Source organism: Myodes glareolus, chromosome 12 (genome assembly GCF_982192425.1).
Source record: "Myodes glareolus chromosome 12, mMyoGla1.1, whole genome shotgun sequence".
Taxonomy (NCBI): domain Eukaryota; kingdom Metazoa; phylum Chordata; class Mammalia; order Rodentia; family Cricetidae; genus Myodes; species Myodes glareolus.
The window spans coordinates 12,673,361-12,694,097 of NC_142037.1; the positions used below are offsets into that span (position 1 = coordinate 12,673,361).

At 42.6% G+C, this 20,737-nt stretch overlaps 1 protein-coding gene across 2 annotated transcripts in view; it reads left to right on the forward strand.

Moving 5' to 3' along the window:
* Positions 1-15,491, forward strand: part of Wdhd1 (WD repeat and HMG-box DNA binding protein 1) — a 42,484-nt gene extending 26,993 nt beyond the window's left edge. The window contains exons 14-25 of one of the 2 annotated variants that reach the window (XM_087911984.1): positions 562-699; positions 2,281-2,437; positions 5,678-5,792; positions 6,394-6,525; positions 9,076-9,293; positions 9,390-9,505; positions 9,854-9,907; positions 11,124-11,167; positions 11,465-11,635; positions 11,788-11,915; positions 12,921-13,059; positions 14,710-15,491. In XM_087911984.1, coding sequence (XP_087768110.1) covers positions 562-699; positions 2,281-2,437; positions 5,678-5,792; positions 6,394-6,525; positions 9,076-9,293; positions 9,390-9,505; positions 9,854-9,907; positions 11,124-11,167; positions 11,465-11,635; positions 11,788-11,915; positions 12,921-13,059; positions 14,710-14,901 — 1,604 coding nt within the window. In that variant the 3' untranslated portion in view covers positions 14,902-15,491. The remainder of the gene's footprint in view (positions 1-561; positions 700-2,280; positions 2,438-5,677; positions 5,793-6,393; positions 6,526-9,075; positions 9,294-9,389; positions 9,506-9,853; positions 9,908-11,123; positions 11,168-11,464; positions 11,636-11,787; positions 11,916-12,920; positions 13,060-14,709) is intronic. The other variant, XM_087911985.1, reaches the window with a different exon arrangement.
* The last annotated feature ends 5,246 nt before the right edge of the window (positions 15,492-20,737 follow it).

Sequence of the window (20,737 nt, forward strand, 5' to 3'; positions counted from 1 at the left end):
GGGAGGCAGAGAGGCAGGTGGATCTCTGAGTTCGAGGCCAGTCTGATCAACAGAGAACCCCAGGACAGCCAGGGCTTCACAGACAAACACTGTTTTGAAAAACCAATAATAATAACAATAAGGATGATAATGGTATAGAGCATGTGATATAAGCAACTCGAGGGAGAAGGGGTTTACTCCGGCACAGTCCATCATGGTGGAGTGTAAAGGCAATCAGGTTTATTAAATTACCTGGTTACATTATATCCATAGTCAGGAAGCAGAAAGTGATGGACGCATGTTGCTCAGTTCCCTTTTTATATTCTATAGTCCAAGATGTGACAAGGAAGTGGTACCGATTATGTTCTCCACAGATGTTCTTGAGTGAATGAGTACCACTTTATACACAGTCAGGGTAGTTATTAATCTGTTTCTAATGTATCAGAATGATTCCTCATGTGGGTTAACTATAAAAATAGTGCTGTTTTAAGAATGTGTTGTAAAATTAATTTCAGAATATAATTTAGACTTGACTATGGTTGAATAACCTCTGGTGCCTGATACATATGTGCATTTCTCTAGGTACAGGGTTTGATGGAGATCAGTGCCTTGGGGTTCAGCTGCTAGAGTTGGGGCAAAAGAAAGAACAGGTTCTGCATGGCGACCCTCTTCCTCTTACAAGGAAGTCCTACCTCGCCTGGCTGGGGTTTTCTGCTGAAGGCAAGAGCATTTCCTTTCTTTATAATAAAGACATATTTCAAGAAGAAAATAATTTTATTATTTGAGTGTTTACTTAAAAATACTATTTATATTAAAATTTAATTATGTGTATGTATGTGCCCATGGAATCCAGAGGAGGACATCGTATTCCCTGGAGCTATAGTTAGAGGTGGTTGTGCGCCACCTCTGTGCCCTGAGAATCAAACTAGTCCTCTGTAAGAGCAGCTGGTGCTTGCTAGTCAGACATTTCTCCGACTCTGGAAAACTATGTTTCCTAGTATTTATTTGTTACATGGCAAGTAGAAGATACAAATCATTAATAAAATTATGTCTTTTCCAGTAAATTCTATACATAAGTTAGAAAGTTTCTAAAATTGTGTTTAATCTATGTGTGGCTCTTGAACACTTGAAATGTGGCCAGTCTGAATTGAAATACAGATTTAGAATACTGAATTTTAAAGACTAGTATTTAAAAAGGGAATTTCAAACTCTCAGTATTTCATTTACATTGACTACATATATGTTAAGTCATAATATTTTGGCCATATATGATTAAATGCTAAATTTTCTTATTTAAAAGTACTACATAAAGCTGGGTGATGATGGTGCACGCCTTTAATCCCAACACTTGGGAGGCAGAGGCAGGCAGATCTCTGTGAGTTCAATGCCAGCCTGGTTTTACAGGGGCTAGTTCTAGGACAGCTAGGGCTGTTACAGAGAGAAACCCTGTCTTGAAAAACAAAAACAAGTACTATATAAGATTAAAAGTTACATTAATGGATCACATGATATTTCTCTTGGAGTTCTATTACTGACCTGTTATAGTGGTTTTTGACAGGTGCCTTATTTAAGTATAAAGCTTGTTAGGAATGTATGTCCTTCATTGGCCATTTGGTTTACTTGAAAACCTTGGTTCATCTTTAGCTTATCAACCGTTTCTGTGGGAATGTTATTGGTTATTTATGCCGAAATAATACTTCCCTGAGTAGCCTCCATTTCTTTAGCTTTTCCTTTCCCCAAGTGCCAACTGGGTCTAGCACCTATGGAAAATGGTTGAAGATAACAAAAGGGGTTCATACCTTCTGAGGAGCAACAGTAGGTGAACAGCAGTGATGTTCTCTCTTTTCCTATGAATCCTGTACCTGGGAGCTGTTGACGGAACAGGAATTAGACCACTAGAGAAAAGAGGCATAAAAACAGTACCAAAGCATCGCCTTAGAGCAAGTGCTGATTATTGTATCTTTTGTAACCAGGAGACTTCAGATGTATGTTTGAACTTTTTAAAAAGTTGAATTGACTTAGAAATAATTACTATTATATTCCAGCAGGGGGCATAGTTTTCACTGAAACTGTTTTGTTGTTTTTTGGTTTTGTTTTTTAAAATAAATTTTAGTCAGAGTCAGGGTTTTTCTTCAGTTGAGTCTGTGTGGTAATGAAAATCTTGCAGAAAGCAATCCTGAATTATCTCCTCCACCTTTTGCTTTTGAAATGAAAGTTGAATCCTCGGTGTATATTTTTAGAGGTTTATTTACCAGTGCATAGCTGTGTTTTGAAGTGATTTCTTTGTTGTTGGTTATTTAGGTACCCCCTGTTACATGGATTCCGAAGGCTGTGTTCGAATGCTTAACAGAGGGCTTGGGAACACGTGGACTCCCGTCTGTAACATCCGAGAGCACTGCAAAGGGAAATCTGATCACTACTGGGTGGTGGGGGTCCATGAGAATCCCCAGCAGTTGAGGTGGGCTATCACAGAGTGTAGAGAGTGATTTCGGAGCAGGGGTTGAGAAAAGATTGCAGTAGAACTGAGTCTGGCCTCCGATTCAGGCAGCCCTCCCACCGCTGTCTCCTGAGTGCTGGGATTCACACTTACAGTGCTGTGCCTGGCTCCAGCTTCCTCTCTGTATGAGACTCTATAAGTGTATTTTTAGTATATGTGCTGCCGAAGCGAGCACATCTATAAGTGTATTTATTTGCTTTTCATTTGCTAACTGCTGAAGGGAAAATTAAGATGTGGTCTCTCTATATTATTGGGCTGTAGAAAGTTATAAATTACTGATACATACTTATAATGTAAATGAACCTGGAAAACATTATGCTAAGTAAAAGAAATCAGGTCTTAAAGGACTATATATTGTTTGATTCCACTTGTAAAATATTCAGAATAACTAGAGACAGGAATTCCTATATTCTATTTCTGGCATCTTTAGGCAGATTATGAGACAAAAGTAGGAGTGTTTGGGGTGGGGCGTAGTCCACATTATGGGGATTTGAGAAGATAAAATACAGTCTTTTCAGACAATGCAAAATTGAATTTACTAGAAAACCATAAAGGTTTCAATGCTTATTTCCATGTTTGCCTAGAATCTGCAGAATTCCATGGTTGATATATTTAGTACTATAAGCTATATTAGTTGGCTGGAGGTATGATTTAATAGTAATATTTGCTTAACATGTAAGAGACACCCCAAATTTCATCTTCAGTACAGGGAAAAATGCTTTTTTTTTTTTTTTTTTAAAGAAAAACTGAGAAACCAGGGACAATGTCGCTGGGTTTTGATTCTACTGCATGTACTGGCTTTGTGGAAGCCTAGTCCGTTTGGATGCTCACCTTCCTAGACCTGGATGGAGGGGGGAGGACCTTAGACTTCCCACAGGGCAGGGAACCCTGACTGCTCTTTGGACTGGAGAGGAAGGGGGAGAGGGGAGAGGGAAGGAAATGGGAAGAGGGGAGGAGGTGAATATTTTTAATAAATAAATAAATAAATAAATAAATAAATATCTGGGTGTGGTGTCACAGCACTCAGGAGGCAGAAGCTGCTGGATCTCGGAGTTTGAGGTCAATCTGGTCTTCAAAGCAAGTTGCAGGTCTGTCAGGGTTACATAATGAGATGCTGTGTTTTGTTGTGTTTTTGAGACTGTATTAGTTAACTTTTTAATTGGTGTTAGGATGTATGGTTGTCCTTGGAAATTTCTTGTGTTTCATTTCTTGACATAAAGCTAATAATAGGAGCCTATGGTTTGAACCCATGAGGGGTTTTGCTAGCTTCTCTAGTTACTAAAGTTAAGATGACTCATTTTGTTATTGAATGTTTCATCTTATTATTTGAGGCAGTGTAGATCAGGCTGGCCCAGACCTCAGAGAGCACCTGTTTTGCCTCTAAAGTGCTAATATTGAAGATGTGCTGTTCACAACTGTAGCTGTAGCTCCAGGGGATCCAATGCAGTCTTCTAGCCTCCTTGGGCACCTTACATATTTGCACAAATCCACACAAATCCACACTAGGCCATACTCATAATTTAGAATAAAATGATTGTGGTTTTCTTGAAATTGAATCTCACGTAGCCCAAACTGAGCTCAGCTCACCACGCAATCATGGATAGCCTTGAACTCCTGATTTCCACTGCACCAGTGCTAGAACTGCAGATCTGCTACCACATTTAGGATAGACGCACACATTTGAAACACTGGGGCTGGAGAAGTGGCTCCGCCATTGAGAGTTTTCTTACAGGGAACCTGGACTACTGGATTTCCAGTGCTCACTCATGGTGGCTCACAGCCATCCGTACTCCAGTTCCAGGGGACCCTCTTCTGAACTCCATGGACATGTAGGTGGTGTACATAATACTCATACACACAAAATAAATACAACTTAAACAAACAAACAAACACTTAATCCAGGTAGTGGCTGTACACACCTTTAATCCCAGCAATGAAAAGTTTTTTTTATGAAAAATGTATTTCTACAAGCATGGAGGAGTTGGAGAATTGGGACTTCAGAGTCAGCCTGGGCTATGTATTTGTGACTGTGGCTCAAAAGCAGAAAGGAAAGAAGAAAATGAAATTGTATTTAGTTTTGTGCATTGAGACAGGCTGTTTTCATACTTTCTTTGGTTTTGTTCTGAGGAAACAGATTTTTCAGAGGTTGGAAACTGCTCCTCAGTCATTGCTGCTGTTGCTTCCTCTTCCCCTCTTCTTTTTTTTGAGAACATCTTAAGGATTTGAGACCAGCTGACTTCAAACTCGTGATCTCTATGCCAAGTGCTGAGAGGATAACTGTACCACCCTCCCGACTGTTCGCTTACACTCACGTAGACGTGATTGTTTCCCTCTGTGCGGCTGGAGATAACTGCAGACCGGAGAAGAAATCCTACAGCTTTCTTTCTGCGGTAGTCTACTGCTGTGTTTAAGGAAACTTACCTGTCCTGTGCTAGAAAGATTCATTAAAACTTCTCAGGGCTTCAGTTTGCTCTTGGTGTTTGTGGTAAAGACGGTGTGGGTTGTTACTCTGGAAGGGCAGTGTGGTGTCAAGGTCCACGGCTCAGTCTCTGAGTCATGAGATGTGCCGCCTGCCTGCCGTGTAGCCAGGTCATACTGTCAGACTCAGGGATTGTCCCTCAGCTCTCAGACAGAAAAGTGCGCGTCCCAGAATTGCTAGGAAGATGAGATGGTTTTGTTAAGTAGTGTAAAGAGAATAGTCCATGTCACAAGTGAGTAGTGTCCGTTGACTGTTAGCGGATAAAAATTAGTTTGTTTGTGTTTTTTATTTTTTGTTTGGAGATATTGTAGACAGTGTAGCTCTTGCTGTCCTGGAACTCACTCTGTACACCAGATTGGCCTTGAACTAAACAGAGACCCACCCGCCTCTGCCTCCCGAGTGCTGGGATTAAAGGCCTGCGCGCCCCCCCCCCCCCCCCCCCCCCGCCCGGCTCAAATTTGTGTTTCTACTGTAACTGTCACACATCTCATGTGACAGTTGGGCATATATCATGTAAATGAACACATTTGTGAGTGTGGCTGCTTCTTAATTTCTCCGGTGGACTTTTAGTAATACTAGGATTGTTTATAAGACATTTGAAATCTCCAGGCCTATTAGAATAGTATTACTGCTAGTAGTTCCTAATTCCTGAAAAGTTTTTAGTTTAGTGGATTTTGTGATACTGTAGAACGTCTTTAAGGTGGAACTTTTTTCACTGACAGGTGCATCCCTTGTAAAGGTTCTCGGTTCCCTCCCACCCTTCCACGTCCCGCCGTGGCCATATTACCCTTTAAACTTCCTTATTGTCAGACTGCCACAGAGAAAGGCCAAATGGAGGTATGTGGATGTCTTAATACTCTAAATGTGATAGTTAATACCTGTGACAGAGAAGATGTGAGTCATCACAGTGGCCAGTGTTGAGCATTGCTACAGTATGATTAACTAAATAATGCAGTAGGGCACTGCTTCTGATCCTGCCACAGCTTCCAGGGCTCTCTGCTAAGGACTTGGTTATGACTGGGAGGACCTTACCAGAGCTAGGCCTTCCCTAGTAGGGTCAGGTAAGCCTGCTGCACTCTGATCGTAAACTCATCGGACTCTAGACCTAGCCCGTTGTCGTAAAAGACTTTTGAAACCTTGCAATTAGTCATTCGAGTTAGAAGGCAAGTCGTCTAGGAACTAGTTTTCCAGGTTCTCTGAGTACTAATATAAGAAATCACAGTCTTATACACACATAGACACCTTTTTTTAAAAAAAACATAAACTAGACCATAAAGCTGAGCTATAATGTACATTGAAATTAGAGTTGTAAAATAAGCTTATATAGAAAGGGGTTTTTCAGAAAATATTTTAAAACCAGTGTCTTAAGATGGACCTGATCCTTGAGGGGTGCGTGTTGAGGGAATGGTAATTTGATGCGCTTTGATCTGTTTTGCAGGAGCAGTTCTGGCATTCGGTCCTGTTTCACAACTACCTTGATTACTTGGCTAAAAATGGTTATGAGTATGAAGAGAGCACTAGAAACCAGGCGGTAAAAGAGCAGCAAGAGCTTCTGATGAAAATGCTCGCGGTGAGTCTAATATGCTGAAACACAGTTTAATTATTTTCTTAGCTGGAGATCCCTTTTTACTTTAAGACAGGGTTTTTCTCTGTGTAGCCCTGGCTGTCCTGGAACTCGCTCTGTAGACCAACCTGGCCTCGAACTCACAGAGACCCACCTGTCTCTGCCTCCCAGGTGAGCAAAGGTGTGTATCACCATGCCCAGCCCTAGGCAGTATTTCTTAAAGATACTTAAATAAACACTAAATTTACCATCAAGGATTCATAGATTTTATTTTTTCTCTCTTGATGGTACAGTTGAAATATTTGAAATGTTGCCCTGTAGCTAAGGCCACAGGTGGAGAGTACGCTTTCCTGGTGCTGTGCTCCAGCAGGTGCTGTGCTCCAGCAGGTGCTGTGCTCCAGCAGGTGCTGTGCTCCAGCAGATGCTGTGCTCCAGCAGGTGCTCACCGTGACTCGTGGTCTGAGAGCCATTATGACTCCTGCTTGTCTGCGCCACAACACAGCTTTAGGCGTGGTCTGTTTTAGATCTCCAGGGCTGGACAGCTTTAAGCATGTCCTTAGGCATTTGAATTTCCCAGCCTGTTGTCCTCACCACTGGCCACGTTTGGTGTGCCTCAGGTTCTTCACTGCATGTATTTTTGGAACAGGGTCTCTTAAGGTTTGTTGCCACTGTGTCAGGTTTGTTTTTTGGAAGGCATGTAATCCCATGTCTTTCCACTGGATGTCCATGTATGTAATCCCTTGTCTTTCCACTGGATGTTCATGTATGTAGTCCATGTCTTTCCACTGGGTGTCCATGTATGTAATCCCTTGTCTTTCCACTGGATGTCCATGTATGTAACCCATGTCTTTCCACTGGGTGTCCATGTATGTAACCCATATCTTTCCACTGGATGTCCATGTATGTAACCCATGTCTTTCCACTGGATGTCCATGTATGTAATCCCTTGTCTTTCCACTGGATGTCCATGTATGTAATCCATGTCTTTACACTGGATGTCCATGTATGTAATCCATGTCTTTCCACTGGATGTCCATGTATGTAATCCATGTCTTTCCACTGGATGTCCATGTATGTAATCCATGTCTTTACACTGGATGTCCATGTATGTAATCCATGTCTTTCCACTGGATGTGCACTGCTGACCTTTGAGGGAGGACTGCACTGCCCTCTGAGTCAAAGTTCCGCCTTGATTAGAAATACTGCACTCTTGGGGAGGCTCAGGTGAATACGTAGAGCTTCATGCTCATAGGTCAGGTTTGTAGATCACAAAATGCTCCTGCACCGTGAGTTCCAAGCCTCCTAGTGTCCTTCAGAGTGTCAGGAGCTCAGTTTGAGCTTGGGTTGTCATGTGCTGAATTTTCAGAATTCAAACCAAAAAGAACTAGTAATTTCTAAAACGTATTACATGAATGTTTTTGTTCTTCCTCCTTGTCTTCCTTTTTAATATTTATTTTTATTTTATGCGAATGACTACTTGTCTGCATGTGTGTATGTGTACCGCCATGTGAGTGCTGGTGGTCATAAAGGCCTGAAGAGGAGGAGGAGGAGGAACATTCGTTTAAGAGCAGCAGGTGTTCTTTGAAAGAACTGGAATTGACACAGGATATCTCAGGACCGAGTTCTCATCACCTAGGAGGTTTATATGCCCCAGAGGGTCAAAGGGCAAGGAATAAGAGACAAAGACAGGAGACAGAGGATGAGGGAGAAGAGGGAGAAGGTATATTTGTCCTGGTGGGAAAAAGGACTGCCTCTGGGTGGAAGGAGACAGTCGGGCTCATAGTCAAATGTAAGTTTATCAATGGAAAAAGGGAAGCCCTGTGTTAGGGTGAGTTGGTTTATTTTAATTGAGCATGTTAATTAGGGTAGCCAAAAGGTGGGCTTTTGATTCAGTACACTGATAGCTGTACCTTGGTAGTTAGGCTCAGGAAGAGGAAGTGGAGAAATAAGGGGATAGATAGACCTGGATGATTAGCTTTAGAAATACAGTCTGTGGTTTAGCGAGGAGGAGGAAAGGGGAAAGGGCAAGGCCTGACAGCTGTGTTTGCCATGTGCAGGCCTACTGTTAATTTAGAGGTTGTGTGGCTATTCTGATAGCTGAAGATTATAGACATGCATGAAATCTTAAGGATGCCTACTTCTCCCATCCACATTCACGTGGAAGCATCTGTTTGCCAGTTCTGAGCAAAGTAATAACCGGTCTTTGTTTTAATTCGCTCTTTAAAATTCCCTGCCCTATTGGGATTGATGGTGCTGGAAAAAACTTAGGAGAACTACATTTGAATTTTGAACGACAGCTGCCATCCATTATGGCTAACACCTGAAGTGTGTCCTGTCTCGTTGGGTCTAAATGCACTACTATTTTATTCATTTACACCACTAAGAAACGCTGCCAGGCATCAGCCAACCCACCATGAATACAAGACGCTTTTCAGTTTAGTAAATATGAAGCAGTGAGGCAGTGCACCCAGAAGACTTTCTGTTTGCCAGTCCTGTCAGTTTTTTGTTTTTCTAAGTTCTACTTAACCATGATTTGATTGTGATTCTCCCCATTAGCTTTCTTGTAAACTGGAACGAGAATTTCGCTGTGTGGAACTGGCCAGTCTAATGACTCAAAATGCTGTGAACTTAGCCATTAAGTATGCTTCTCGCTCTCGGAAATTAATATTGGCTCAAAAGCTTAGTGAGCTTGCTGCAGAGAAGGCAGCTGAGTTGGCAGAAACCCAGACAGAAGAAGAGAAAGAAGAGGATTTCAGAAAGAAACTGCATGCTGGGTAAAAGAGCAACAACTATTTGATTTTTCTTTTACTGTCCTGGATATGAATTGGTCTTATGTGTGTCCCTTATGGAATCATACTATTATTCTTCAGTTACAGTCATACCACTACAGAATGGAGTCAGCCACGGGCCAGAAATCAAGTTGAAGAAGACACTGAGGACAGAGAAGAGACTGTTCCAGAAGAAAGACCGGAGCCACACAACCACGGTGAGACACGTTTTCAAGTAATGAAAGCTAAGGGGGCTCAGCAAGTGATGGCGCTTGCTGTGCCATGCTGGCCACCTGAGTGCCACCTCCAGACCACACCTAAAGGTAGATAGAATGCCTGTAGAAAGTTGTCCTCTGACCTCTATGTGCACAGTGCCTTTCACCAACAACAATAAATTAAATAAATAAATAAAAGATGAAAGGCATCGTGAGCATTGGTTTTTCCATGGTTGACTGAGGGAAATTGAATGCCCATATTTTTTCAAGGTATCTCTGCTGTCTAAGTGTTGAATATCAAGGATGACTTCATTTTTCTCACTAACATTGTATTGTTTATTTTAATTATAGGACAGAACTTATTCCAAAGTGCTAATTCACCTGATATGCCAGCTCTTAAATCAGGTGAGAAATCTATGTAAACTTGGAGCATATAACAATGGCTGTAATCCAGTCAGAAGAAGATAGGTACCATGGAACGCTGACAGCAGACACTAGAGATGAATTAGTCAACATGGGAGTTGTGGATGGCAGCAGGGGCTGAGGAAACAGTACGTCTGAAGACTGCAGACAAAGGGTTTAGGAGGTGAAAAGAGCAGTTCGGTAGGGCCTTGGAGGGATAGGCAGCAGGCAAATGTTGAAGGTTTTTTAGACGGTGTTAAGAATCTCAGTCTTCATTGTATGGTCCCTGGGAGACTGCAGCTCTATGCAGAACAGAACCATCGCACACGATGCTGAGGTGGGGCGGACATAAGACTGCTAGAGCCACCGAATGAGACTGAATAGTTTGACTTGGGCAAGCAGTGGTGGTAGAAAGAAAGGGTAGCGTAGGTGAGGTGTTTCTAAAGTGAAGAACAGTATAGCATCAGAAACACTGGAGAAAAGCAAACAGGTTTATAGGGGAAGCTGGTGTGTTAACATTGGCTAAGTAGGTCACAGAGTTAGGCATTTGCTTCAAAGACTTTTTGCTAAACCACTGGCAAAAGTAGAGCGGTTTATACCTTGGACATAGGTGAGCACACATTAGGGAGTTTGTAAAGCAAGAAGAACCAGAAGTCTCAGTTGACTTTCCAGCATTTAAGCATCAAGTACAGGAGAGGAGAGGAAGCACTGAGAGAGAGAGAGAGAGAGAGAGAGACCACTGGTCCAGAGAGAAAGGGCCAGGTCTGGAATGGAGTGTCTAAAAAGTCGATGGGAGGAAATACTGAAAGGAGAACCCAGTATATAGAAAGCATTGAGAGGTCAAATAAAGGCAGGCAGTAGCCACCACATTGGATCACATAGAAATGGGTGGGGGCTTTAGCTGTTGTGTAGGAGGGCTGGACCTTACACCACTGTGGGGAGGATGTAGGGCAAGGAGGTGATGTTAGTGATGTGAGTGGGGTTGTAAGAGAAGATGGTAGTTGAAAGTGTAAAGAGTTTGTTTTGTTCTTGAGAGAGGCATATGAAGGGGTAAATGTCAGAAGATGGGGAAAGAAAGGAAAAGAAAAAGAGTTACACAGTACCTTTGTTTTCATATGATACAGATTAAAATATTCTATTTAGTATTGTGAAAGTCAGAAGTTATCTTTAAAAAAAAACATAAAACCAAACACTATTGAGAGTTTTCTTCTTATAATAGGTGCAGTTTTCTCTAGCAGCCAAGGACGGGTAAACCCCTTCAAGGTAACCAATGATGTTTTCTGTTTGAATAATATCATTAAAGGTATTTCCAGATGACCTCCTAGGCTCTGGGGACTAGAGGCATATCACTGCAGTCACTCGCGTCTAGGTGTTCATCCCTGTGCTGAGTGCTGAGTGCTCATGATTTTGACAGCTGCGTCCTGTTTGTCTCTAGGGTGTGGTATTTGAGACAATATGCTTCAGTCTCAATCTGGGTTTACTCCATGAATTCATTTCCAAAAATCATACTACAATGGGGTTGTTTTCTTTTTCAAATACAATATGCTCTTTTCTCCTCAGGTGCTAGTCAATTCCAAAGAACCAGCTGTATCAATGAATTCAACACGTTCAACTAATATTTTAGACAATATGAACAAATCATCCAGGAAGCCCATCCCTCTCAATCGAGCAGCAAATAATGAAAAATCTCCAGTTATAAAGCCTCTTGTGCCCAAGCCAAAGTCTAAGCAGGTACTGCTTTGGTGGCCTTGTGCACTCTGGGATAGAGGCCTGTGGTTTATCACTGCGTGGCTAGGGAATGTGTTCCGTCCTGGGTTAGCCCCACAATCCTCTTAAATGTTGGTATGTGTGTCCCTAGACTCACACATCTGTTTGTTCCGTAGGCTTCTGCAGTATCCTATTTCCAGAAGAAAGCTTCACAGGGTGATAAGACTGAGGAAATAAAAGAAAATCCTAAAAATTCATCATCTGAAACTCCAGCTGTGTGCCCTCAAAACTCTGAAAACCAAAGGTTAGTATTCAGAGAAGCGTGAAGATGCCAGGTCCCAGCCGGATGTAGTGGCACATCCCTTTAATCCAAGCACTTGGGAGGAAGGGGTAAGCAGACCTCTATGAATTTAAGACCAGTCAGGTCTACAAAGCAAGTTCTAGGACAGCCAGAGCTACTTTGTTTCAACATTAATTAATTAAAAGTAAAAATTTTAGTTGTAAGTCTCTTTGTCATTCAGGCTAATTATTTCAGATCTGTTCAGCTTCAGCATAGTAAGAAACTGTAGCTAACAGATGGACTAAACACCGGGGTTCTGCTGTCAGACTGCTTAACTGTTCGGTCTCGGGTCTTACTCTTATCGCTCTGAGCTTCAGTTGCCTGGTTTATCAGTTGAGATTCTAATTATTTCTGAATCATAGGGTTTTGCTCTAAAGTAATACACATAAAGCATTTAGGATGCATGACAGCATGTGCTCAGAAACTTAAATATTTCCATTAAACCTTCTGATGACCTAAACACTTAAGTATCCAAAAAGTGTAATAGAATTCAGTTAAAGTTACAAGTGTCCTTCGTCAGTGTTTTCCCTAAGGATGGTGCAGGAAGAACCCAGGTCAGCGGTGAGCGGGTGTTGAGATGGGAAGGGCTGAGAAGCCATTAGGTTTCAGATAGCTGCTTTGCTAAATGGCAAGCCTGTGAGTGACAGCTGGAGGAATTCTCAGGCCGGCGGGCTCAGAAAGCTCAGAGGTTGGAAACCTTGAACCTCTAAACACACGAGACCTGAAAACGGCAGAGTTCGTGTTTCTGCACTGACAGATGACTTGCCCATGCTAAGGCTTCTCCAGCTAATGATCCTGCGGTGTCCAGGCTGTTGAAAGTAATACGGATATTATTGACTAGTATAGTTGTGTCTCCCTTACTTTACATGAGTTGTGAGTGGCTGATGGTTAGTTACTAATTTCAAAGATCATGTGACACTTTAAATAGTGTATTTCCTATAATTTTTTTTCATATAATTATTACTTTAGGCCAAAGACTGGGTTCCAGATGTGGCTGGAAGAAAACAGAAGTCATATTTTGTGTGACAACCCTGACTTTTCCGATGAAGCAGACATAATAAAAGAGGGAATGATTCGATTTAGAGTATTGTCCGCTGAAGAGAGGAAGGTAAGGGCTACTGTGCTGAGATGAGAGCTCGCTGGATTTCCCAGGTTTGAAAGGTTCTTAGGAAAATGAATCGAATATATCAAAAAAAAAGTCTCGGTGAAGAAGAAATTAGATGTGGGTAAATTTTGACAAACGGACTTGTTGTTACTGAGTACCCATGGGTAATTTTAGAAGTTACCTCTGTAAGTGTGTGTCCTTAGTTAGGGACCTACTCTCCCAAAGAGATGCTTCAGTTGTGAACTGAAAGCAAAAGGATTAGTAAGCAAAAATGAACTTAATTTAAACTTTAAACCACTACTTTCAAGTCCATTAAAGCAGAAAAATTGTAATGCTATCTGCTTATATGAGAATACTTCCTTTTGTTGGAAACTCTTGGTGCTTTGGTCCAGCTTTCCCACAAAAATTAGGCTGGAATGTGCGTGATGTGCCAATTAAACCTCAGACTTCACTTCCTTGGGGAGGCAGTGTGCAGTGTAGGCACCCCCGTTGTAGATGCTGGCTACTGAGCGGGTTTGTGAGTGATGGGTATTGCATGGTCCAGACGCTAGAAAACAGCGTTTCTAGCTGCATTTACAACCTTCTTAGCATTGCTGTTTTCCTGTACAAATTGACGTGAATTTATTATAAAAGAGGAAGAGACTTGACAAAATTTGTGATTGTGTATTTGTTGTTTTTTAATTTGGGGAGTTTTGTATTTCTGTGTATAGAATGTAGGACTTTGTGAATGTTAGGTAAGCACTCGTCCACTGAACTACATTTTCATCCCATGATTGTGGCTTTGGGCATTATTTGGTTTTGTGACAGGGCTGCTCTGTAACCCTGACTGTCCTGGAACTCACTGTATAAGTAAGACCAGTCTCACATTCTGGGCAGTCCTTCTGCCTCTGTTGCCCCCATCCACCATGTACTGAGATTACATTGTTGAACCTAGTTGCTGATTGCATTTTGTTTTAATTTTTTTTAAAAAAGTACATGCATGTGTATTTGCCTATATATGTGTGTGTGTATGTATACACACATGTATGTGTTATGTATGTGTGTATATATGTATATGTACATATATGTGTATGTCCATCCTTAGTGCCCAAGAAAAATGCATTTTTCTTTGGTCCCCAACCCCCAAGTATATATAGTTGTTGTTTGTTGAGCCAGTATCTAATTAATTATTCTAGACTCCCTTGAATTCCTGACAGTCCTACCTCAGCAGCCTCCCAAGTATCCAGAATTACAAGTGTCTAGCAGCACACCTGTGTGGACATTACCTCAGTGAGTTGTGATTCGAACCCTGATGATTATATAGGCTGAGCCTTTTTGTGTGCCTGTTGGCCATTTCTGTGTATCTTGAGAATATTTGCTTAGAATCTATTGTGTATTTTTAACCTGTTTGGAGTTTTGCTATTGAGTTTTCAAAGTTGCTTAAATATTAGGGATACACAACCCTTGTTCAGATGATTAGTTTGCAAATATCTTCTCCCACAGAATAAGAAATTTAAGTCTGTCAACAATTAGAACCTTTAATGATAAACTTAAAAATTCAGTGTTAATTACTGTTCTGTATACAAGAACATCACTAATGGAAGTAAATAGACCATTTTCTTTCTATTTTTTCCTTCGTGCATAAAAATCTCTTCACCCAAATGTTTTACAAAGGTGTGGACCAACAAGGCCAAGGGAGAGCCTGCCAGTGATGGAGCTGAAGTGAAGAAGCGAAAACGTGAGATCTGCGAGGCAGAAAACCGGGAGGAAGCAGCCAAGGAGAATCTGGATCTGTCTAAAAAGCAAAAAGCGTTAGATCTTTCTGCCAACCAGAAACTGTCAGCTTTTGCGTTCAAGCAGGAATAAGGAAAGGAAGAGTCAGGAAATCTCAAACTTGGCTCTGGCTTTTGATGGACCCTGGACTTGTTTTAGTCTTCAGGGGACGTATTATTACACTCCTGTGTGTCTAGAGACAGTGGGATGGGCGAGGTGCAGCTCGGGGGTGGGGTCGTTGCCTGGCAGGCACAGGCCCTGGATTCCATCCTTACAGTGTAAGAGCTGTCAGTGTAAGAGACTTGCCTTCCCCAGACAGAAATGTCATGTTACTACCGGGGATGCCATATGTCCCCAGGGAAGCCATTTTACTGTGTCTTTAAAAATCATTAAAAGCCTCCATCTTAAGACCTCTGCACATTACAGAACCTTCTAGGGTTTCCTCCCTCCATTATGTTTCGTAGTAGAAGTGCCATGGTCATCGGCCTCCCAAGTGAGTTATTATGGATTACTTTCTTGTCAGCCTTACCTCAGGACTGTGGCTTTTTATATGGGCCCCCAAAGTGTAAATAATTTGTAAATGAGGTATGTTATTTTGTGTGCCTGAGAACTTTTTTAATGTATGGCTTTCTGTTGTTTGTACAGCCTGGGTCTTTTAAATAAATAAAACTTTCTCATTTGCATAGTAGTGTTCGTCTTTTCGTGTCCCGCCTTCTGGCACAGCATTTGCTCGGTAGAGAAAGTCTGAAGGCCTTACTCAGAGATTGTGGCCGTGTAAGCATCCGTGCTGCTGGGTGATGCCTTCTTATCAGCAGCAGCAGGGTTCTGCTGGGTCTTTGGAAACTCGATAAGGTGGTAGAGAAAAGGGAAGTGTCTAACTGCTCTTTTAAACATCCAGTTTAATCTGTACATTTGGGGTGGTGCGTGTGTGTGTTTGATGTGTGGGTGCAGGTTATGGTGTCATACCTTAGGTGTCAGTTTTAGCCTCTGCTTTGTGTGAATTCTGCAGTGGCCCCGTGAGCTTCTGGGGATTCACCTGTTTCTAGCCGTCATCTCACTGTAGGAGCCCTCGGACTGCAGGTGTGTGCTGTGTGCTCAGCTGCTCGTGGGTTCCGGGGACCGTGTAGTGGGTGCCGTACTCAGCCTCTCCTCAGCCCCTCAGTTTGTCTGTTCTAAGCAGAGATTAGCATGAACCAGAACACACAGCTAAAGTGTGAGTGCCAATCATAAGGTGAGGAGACTCACAATCGGGGTAGTTTATAGATGGAAAGGATCAAATAAATTGAAAATTCAATTGTACAGGAGCCAAAGGATAGATCTTATCCACAGTGACCAAGGTTAGGAAGGACTCACTGTAGCTCAAGGACATGATAAAGATTATAACCAAAAGCAACTTGGGGCAGAAGGGTTTATTTGGTTTTACACCTTATAGTAGACCATGAAGGGAAGATGATGAAGAAACTCAAGGCAGGAACCTAGAGGCAAGAACTGAAACAGACCATAAAACTTACCTGCTTACGCCCCCATGACTGTTCAGCATGCTTTCTTATGCCACCCAGGACTCTGCCCACAGCGGCTTGGTCCCGCTCACATCAGTCACATCGTCAGAAAATACTGTGCAGACTTGCTTATAGACCAATTTGAAAGATGCCTTTTCAATCGAGATTCTTTTTGCAGGTGACCTAACTTGTGTCAAGTTGACAAGAAACTAACAAGGACACATACCCTGGGGAGAGGCACTCCTATGCTGAGCTGTGAGGCCTACCTCGCTTTCATGAGGGAATGTCAGTGGCCCAGGCTTGTGAGGGTTTTGTGCAGGTAACTGTACCTGTTGTAATGGTAAGACAGCGAAAACCAGCCAGGTCACACGTGGAGGACCGGAACCTCAGTGGGAGGAGTACAGTTGACATGGCCTCATGGAGTAAGTACAGTGAACGCTGAACCGTATGGCCAAGCATGGTGCTGCATGCCTTTAATCTCAGCACTGCCGAGCCCGGGAATCTGTGTATGAGACCATTCAGGGCTATATAGCGAGACCCTATTTCAAAAATTTCCAGGACTGCGTAGTAAGCCCCTGTCTCAAAACAACAAATGAAATAGAGGAAAAAAAGAAAAAGATAAAAATCAAATCAAAAGTATGTTGCTCTCCCATCTTATGCCTCTCCCCCACACAAACTGTGGACAACTTGATCTCAAACATAATTGGGGTTATCTCTTCTTTTTTAAAAATTGTTTCTATTTTATGTACATTTGTGTTTTGCCTGCAGGTATGTCTGTATGAGGGTGTTGGATCCCTGGGATTGGAGTTACAGCAGCTGTGAGCTGCCATGTGGGTGCTGGGAATCGAACCCTGGTCCTCTGGAAGAGCAATAGTGCTATAGAGCTCTTAACCACTGAGCCATCTCTCCAGCTCCAGGGGGATTTATTCTTTGATGTATGATCCTGTAGTAAGAAACTAACTGGCCTCACAGTGTTTAGTGTATACTCATGTTCCATATAGGAAAAGACAAAAACAGGTAGCCATTTTGAAACAACACAAGCCTAAAATTCAAAGTGTGTCATTCCCACAAAAGGCAGAAGGTGTGGCTGATCTAATTTTTCCTTAATCTATGATGATATTCTACAGAGAGAGAACATAGACAGAAAATAGACAACAGTATAAAACAGCCAGCAAAACCAATACTTTAGGAAAATCCCTGGCAAAAATGACAAAAAATAGAAAAGGAGAAATACAAATAAACAGTCTGTGAGTGAAAAAGGAAATTATTAGCTGTAAACGGTGCAGATATGGAACTGGTGGTGCTCAATTTATGTGTCAGCTTGGCAAGGCTACAAGTGGTATTCAAACGCCAGTCTGTTGTTCATGGAGCACGTTTAAAGTCAATAATTAAGAGACTGTATAAGGGAGAATGTTCTAGAAAATGGGAGGGGTTGGTTGGGTCACCAAGGGCATCATCTCATGCCCACTATCTCGAACTTGCTCCTCTGGAAGAGCTGCCCTGTGGACTCAGGGTTTCAGACCTGGGCTGCAGCCCCTGTGCATAGAACCAGTTCTTCCTCACAGTAGATACATCCCCATTTCTATCTTATACTGAAAGATGTACCATTACCAACCTTTCAGTGTCTGAATGGTGATTTCAGAGCTAAGGATTTTTTGTTGGTTAAACAAGCTTTCTTACTTTAATGAATTTAAATCTATTATCTGCCATATATTGAAAGTGGTTGAAAGGCAGACTCTTTTTACAGTAATTGAAAGAACTTTCTTCCCAATTAGAAAATGACAGATGGGTGGTGGTAGCCTTTAATCCCAGCAGAGGCAGGTGCATCTGTGAGTTCGAGATCAGCCTGATCTACAGAGTGACCTCCACGACAGTCAGGGCTGTCACCCTTTAATCCCAGCAGAGGCAGGTGCATCTGTGAGTTCGAGATCAGTCTGGTTTACAGAGCTAATTCCATGATAGGGCTGTTACACAGAGAAACCCGCTTTGGAAAAAATAAAGAAAATGACCAAAGGATATGTGCCTTGTCCTGGGCTCAATCCCTAACACCACATAAAACCAGGTGTGGTACACACCTGTGATCCCAGCCCTTTCGAGATAGAAACAGATCAAAAACAAGCAAACAGAACGATACAGAACCCTACTAAAGTGAGCTTCCTGTGTAACTTAGCATCTTCTGAATTTACCCCAGAGAAATTAATTTTAATTTATAAATTCTAATAGTTCAAAACCTGTAACCTACTCATGCTTTTTGACATAACTAGTCATCTGAGTGAAGGTACCTCAGTTGTGGATTGCCTGTGGGCATGTTGGTGGAGCATTCTAACTACTTACTGATGTAGTAGGGCCCAGCTCACTGTCTGCAGTGGCATCCCTAGGCAGGTGAGTCTTGGCTATCGTCTTAGTTGCTTTTCTGTTGCTGTAACGAGACACTGTGGCCAAAGCAACTTCATAGAGGAAACAGTTTATCAGGGGCTAACAGTTTCAGAGGGCTAGAGTCTTTGATGACCGCCATGCCAGGGAGCATGGCAGCAGGCAGGCAGGCATGGTGCTAGGACAGAGGTTGAGAGCTCACACCTTAATCTGTAAACAGTGCAGAGAGCCAACTGGGAGTCTTTTGAAAGTTCAGAGCCCAGCCCCAGTGTCACACCTCCTCCAGCAAAGCCACACCTCCTAATCCTTCCCAAACAGTTCCACCAACTGGAGACCAAGTACTCAAACAGAGTACTTGGTCTTCTGGATTCTGTGGGTACCTGTACATGTGTGTCTTATGTTTGCATGGACACAAACACACAAATCAAAACAACACAGGCACAAAGACAGAGAACTTAATGGTTAAAGAGTGAGGATGAGAAGAAACATGGGGTGAAGGAGCAACAAGGGCGACCCTGTGACGACGCTGGATTAGTTTCTACTGAGTAGTGTTGACCAAAATAACCAAAGCCACTTAGAGGAGGGATTTATTTTGCTTGCGGTTTCAAAGGGCTCAATTCAAACTTTCTTTGCCCCCATGTGGGGACGGAATATCAGTAATAACGAACAGAGATGAACAGCAGAGAGGACCATAGGATTAGCTGCGACCCTAAGGTCAAGTCTCTAGTGACCCTTGTCTTCCACTAGGCCTCACCTCCTTAAAAACCATTACAAAATAGGGGTTGGAGAGATGGCTCAGCAGTTTAGAGCACTTGCTGCTCTTGCAGAGGACCCTAGATGGGTTTCCTGCACCCATTTGATGGCTTACAACCATCTGTAATTTCAGTTCCGAAGGATGGGATACCTCTTCTTACCTCTGGGGACATGAGGCACACATATGATGTGTGTACATACGTGCAGGCAAAACATTCATACCTGCAAATCTAAAAACACTTTCTGAAAATCACAGAATAGTACCCCCTGGCTGGGGACCCCATTTTTCAGAGTCATATGGGAAACATCCCCACTGAAACACATAGACACACACACACACACACACACACACACACACACACACCCGCGCACAGACACAAAGGAGTCTACACTGGTAAAATGGGAGTTCGATGGTTTGTAGCAGGTATTTTTTTGGTTTTGATATTGTGCTATAGCTGTTGAAGATTAATGCTGAGGAAGCCTGGTAGGGAGAGAATAGCTGGGAATGTCCTACATCCCGTGTTAAGAAGCCCTAACATGACACTTTTAGCCTAGGGAAGGAAAGTTATATTCTTTTTTTGTTTGTTTTGTTTTTTCGAGACCAGGTTTCTCTTTAGCTTTGGAACCTGTCCTGGAACTCGCTCTATAGACCAGGCTGGCCTCATACTCACAGAGATCCACCTGTCTCTGCCTCCCGAGTGCTAGGATTAAATGCATGCAACACCATCGCCTGACTGAAAGTTAGATTCTTTAAAAAAGTTATGCCTTTAATCCCAGCACTTGGGAGGCAGAGGCCAGTGGATCTCTGAGTTTGAAGCCAGCCTGCAAAGCAGGTTCCAGAATAGCCAGTGCTGTTACAAAGGAAAACCCTGTCTCAAAAAACCAAACAAACGAACAAAAGAATTACATTTTAATTTTAATTTTTTAGATTTATTTTACATGCATGAGTGTTTTGCCTGTTTGCATATGTGTGCACCACTTACATGTGATGTCAGAAGAGGGCTTTGGAATGGCTGTAAACCACCATGTGGGTTCTGGGAATTGAACCCAGGTTCTCTACAAGAGCAACAAGTGCTCTTAACTACTGAGCCATCTCTCCAGCCCCTACATTCACTCACCCACCCACTCACTCACCCACTCACCCACCCACTCACTCACCCACCCACTCACTCACCCACTCACCCACCCACTCACTCACCCACCCACTCACTCACCCACTCACCCACTCACTCACCCACTCACTCACTCACCCACCCACTCACTCACTCACCCACTCACTCACCCACCCACTCACCCACTCACCC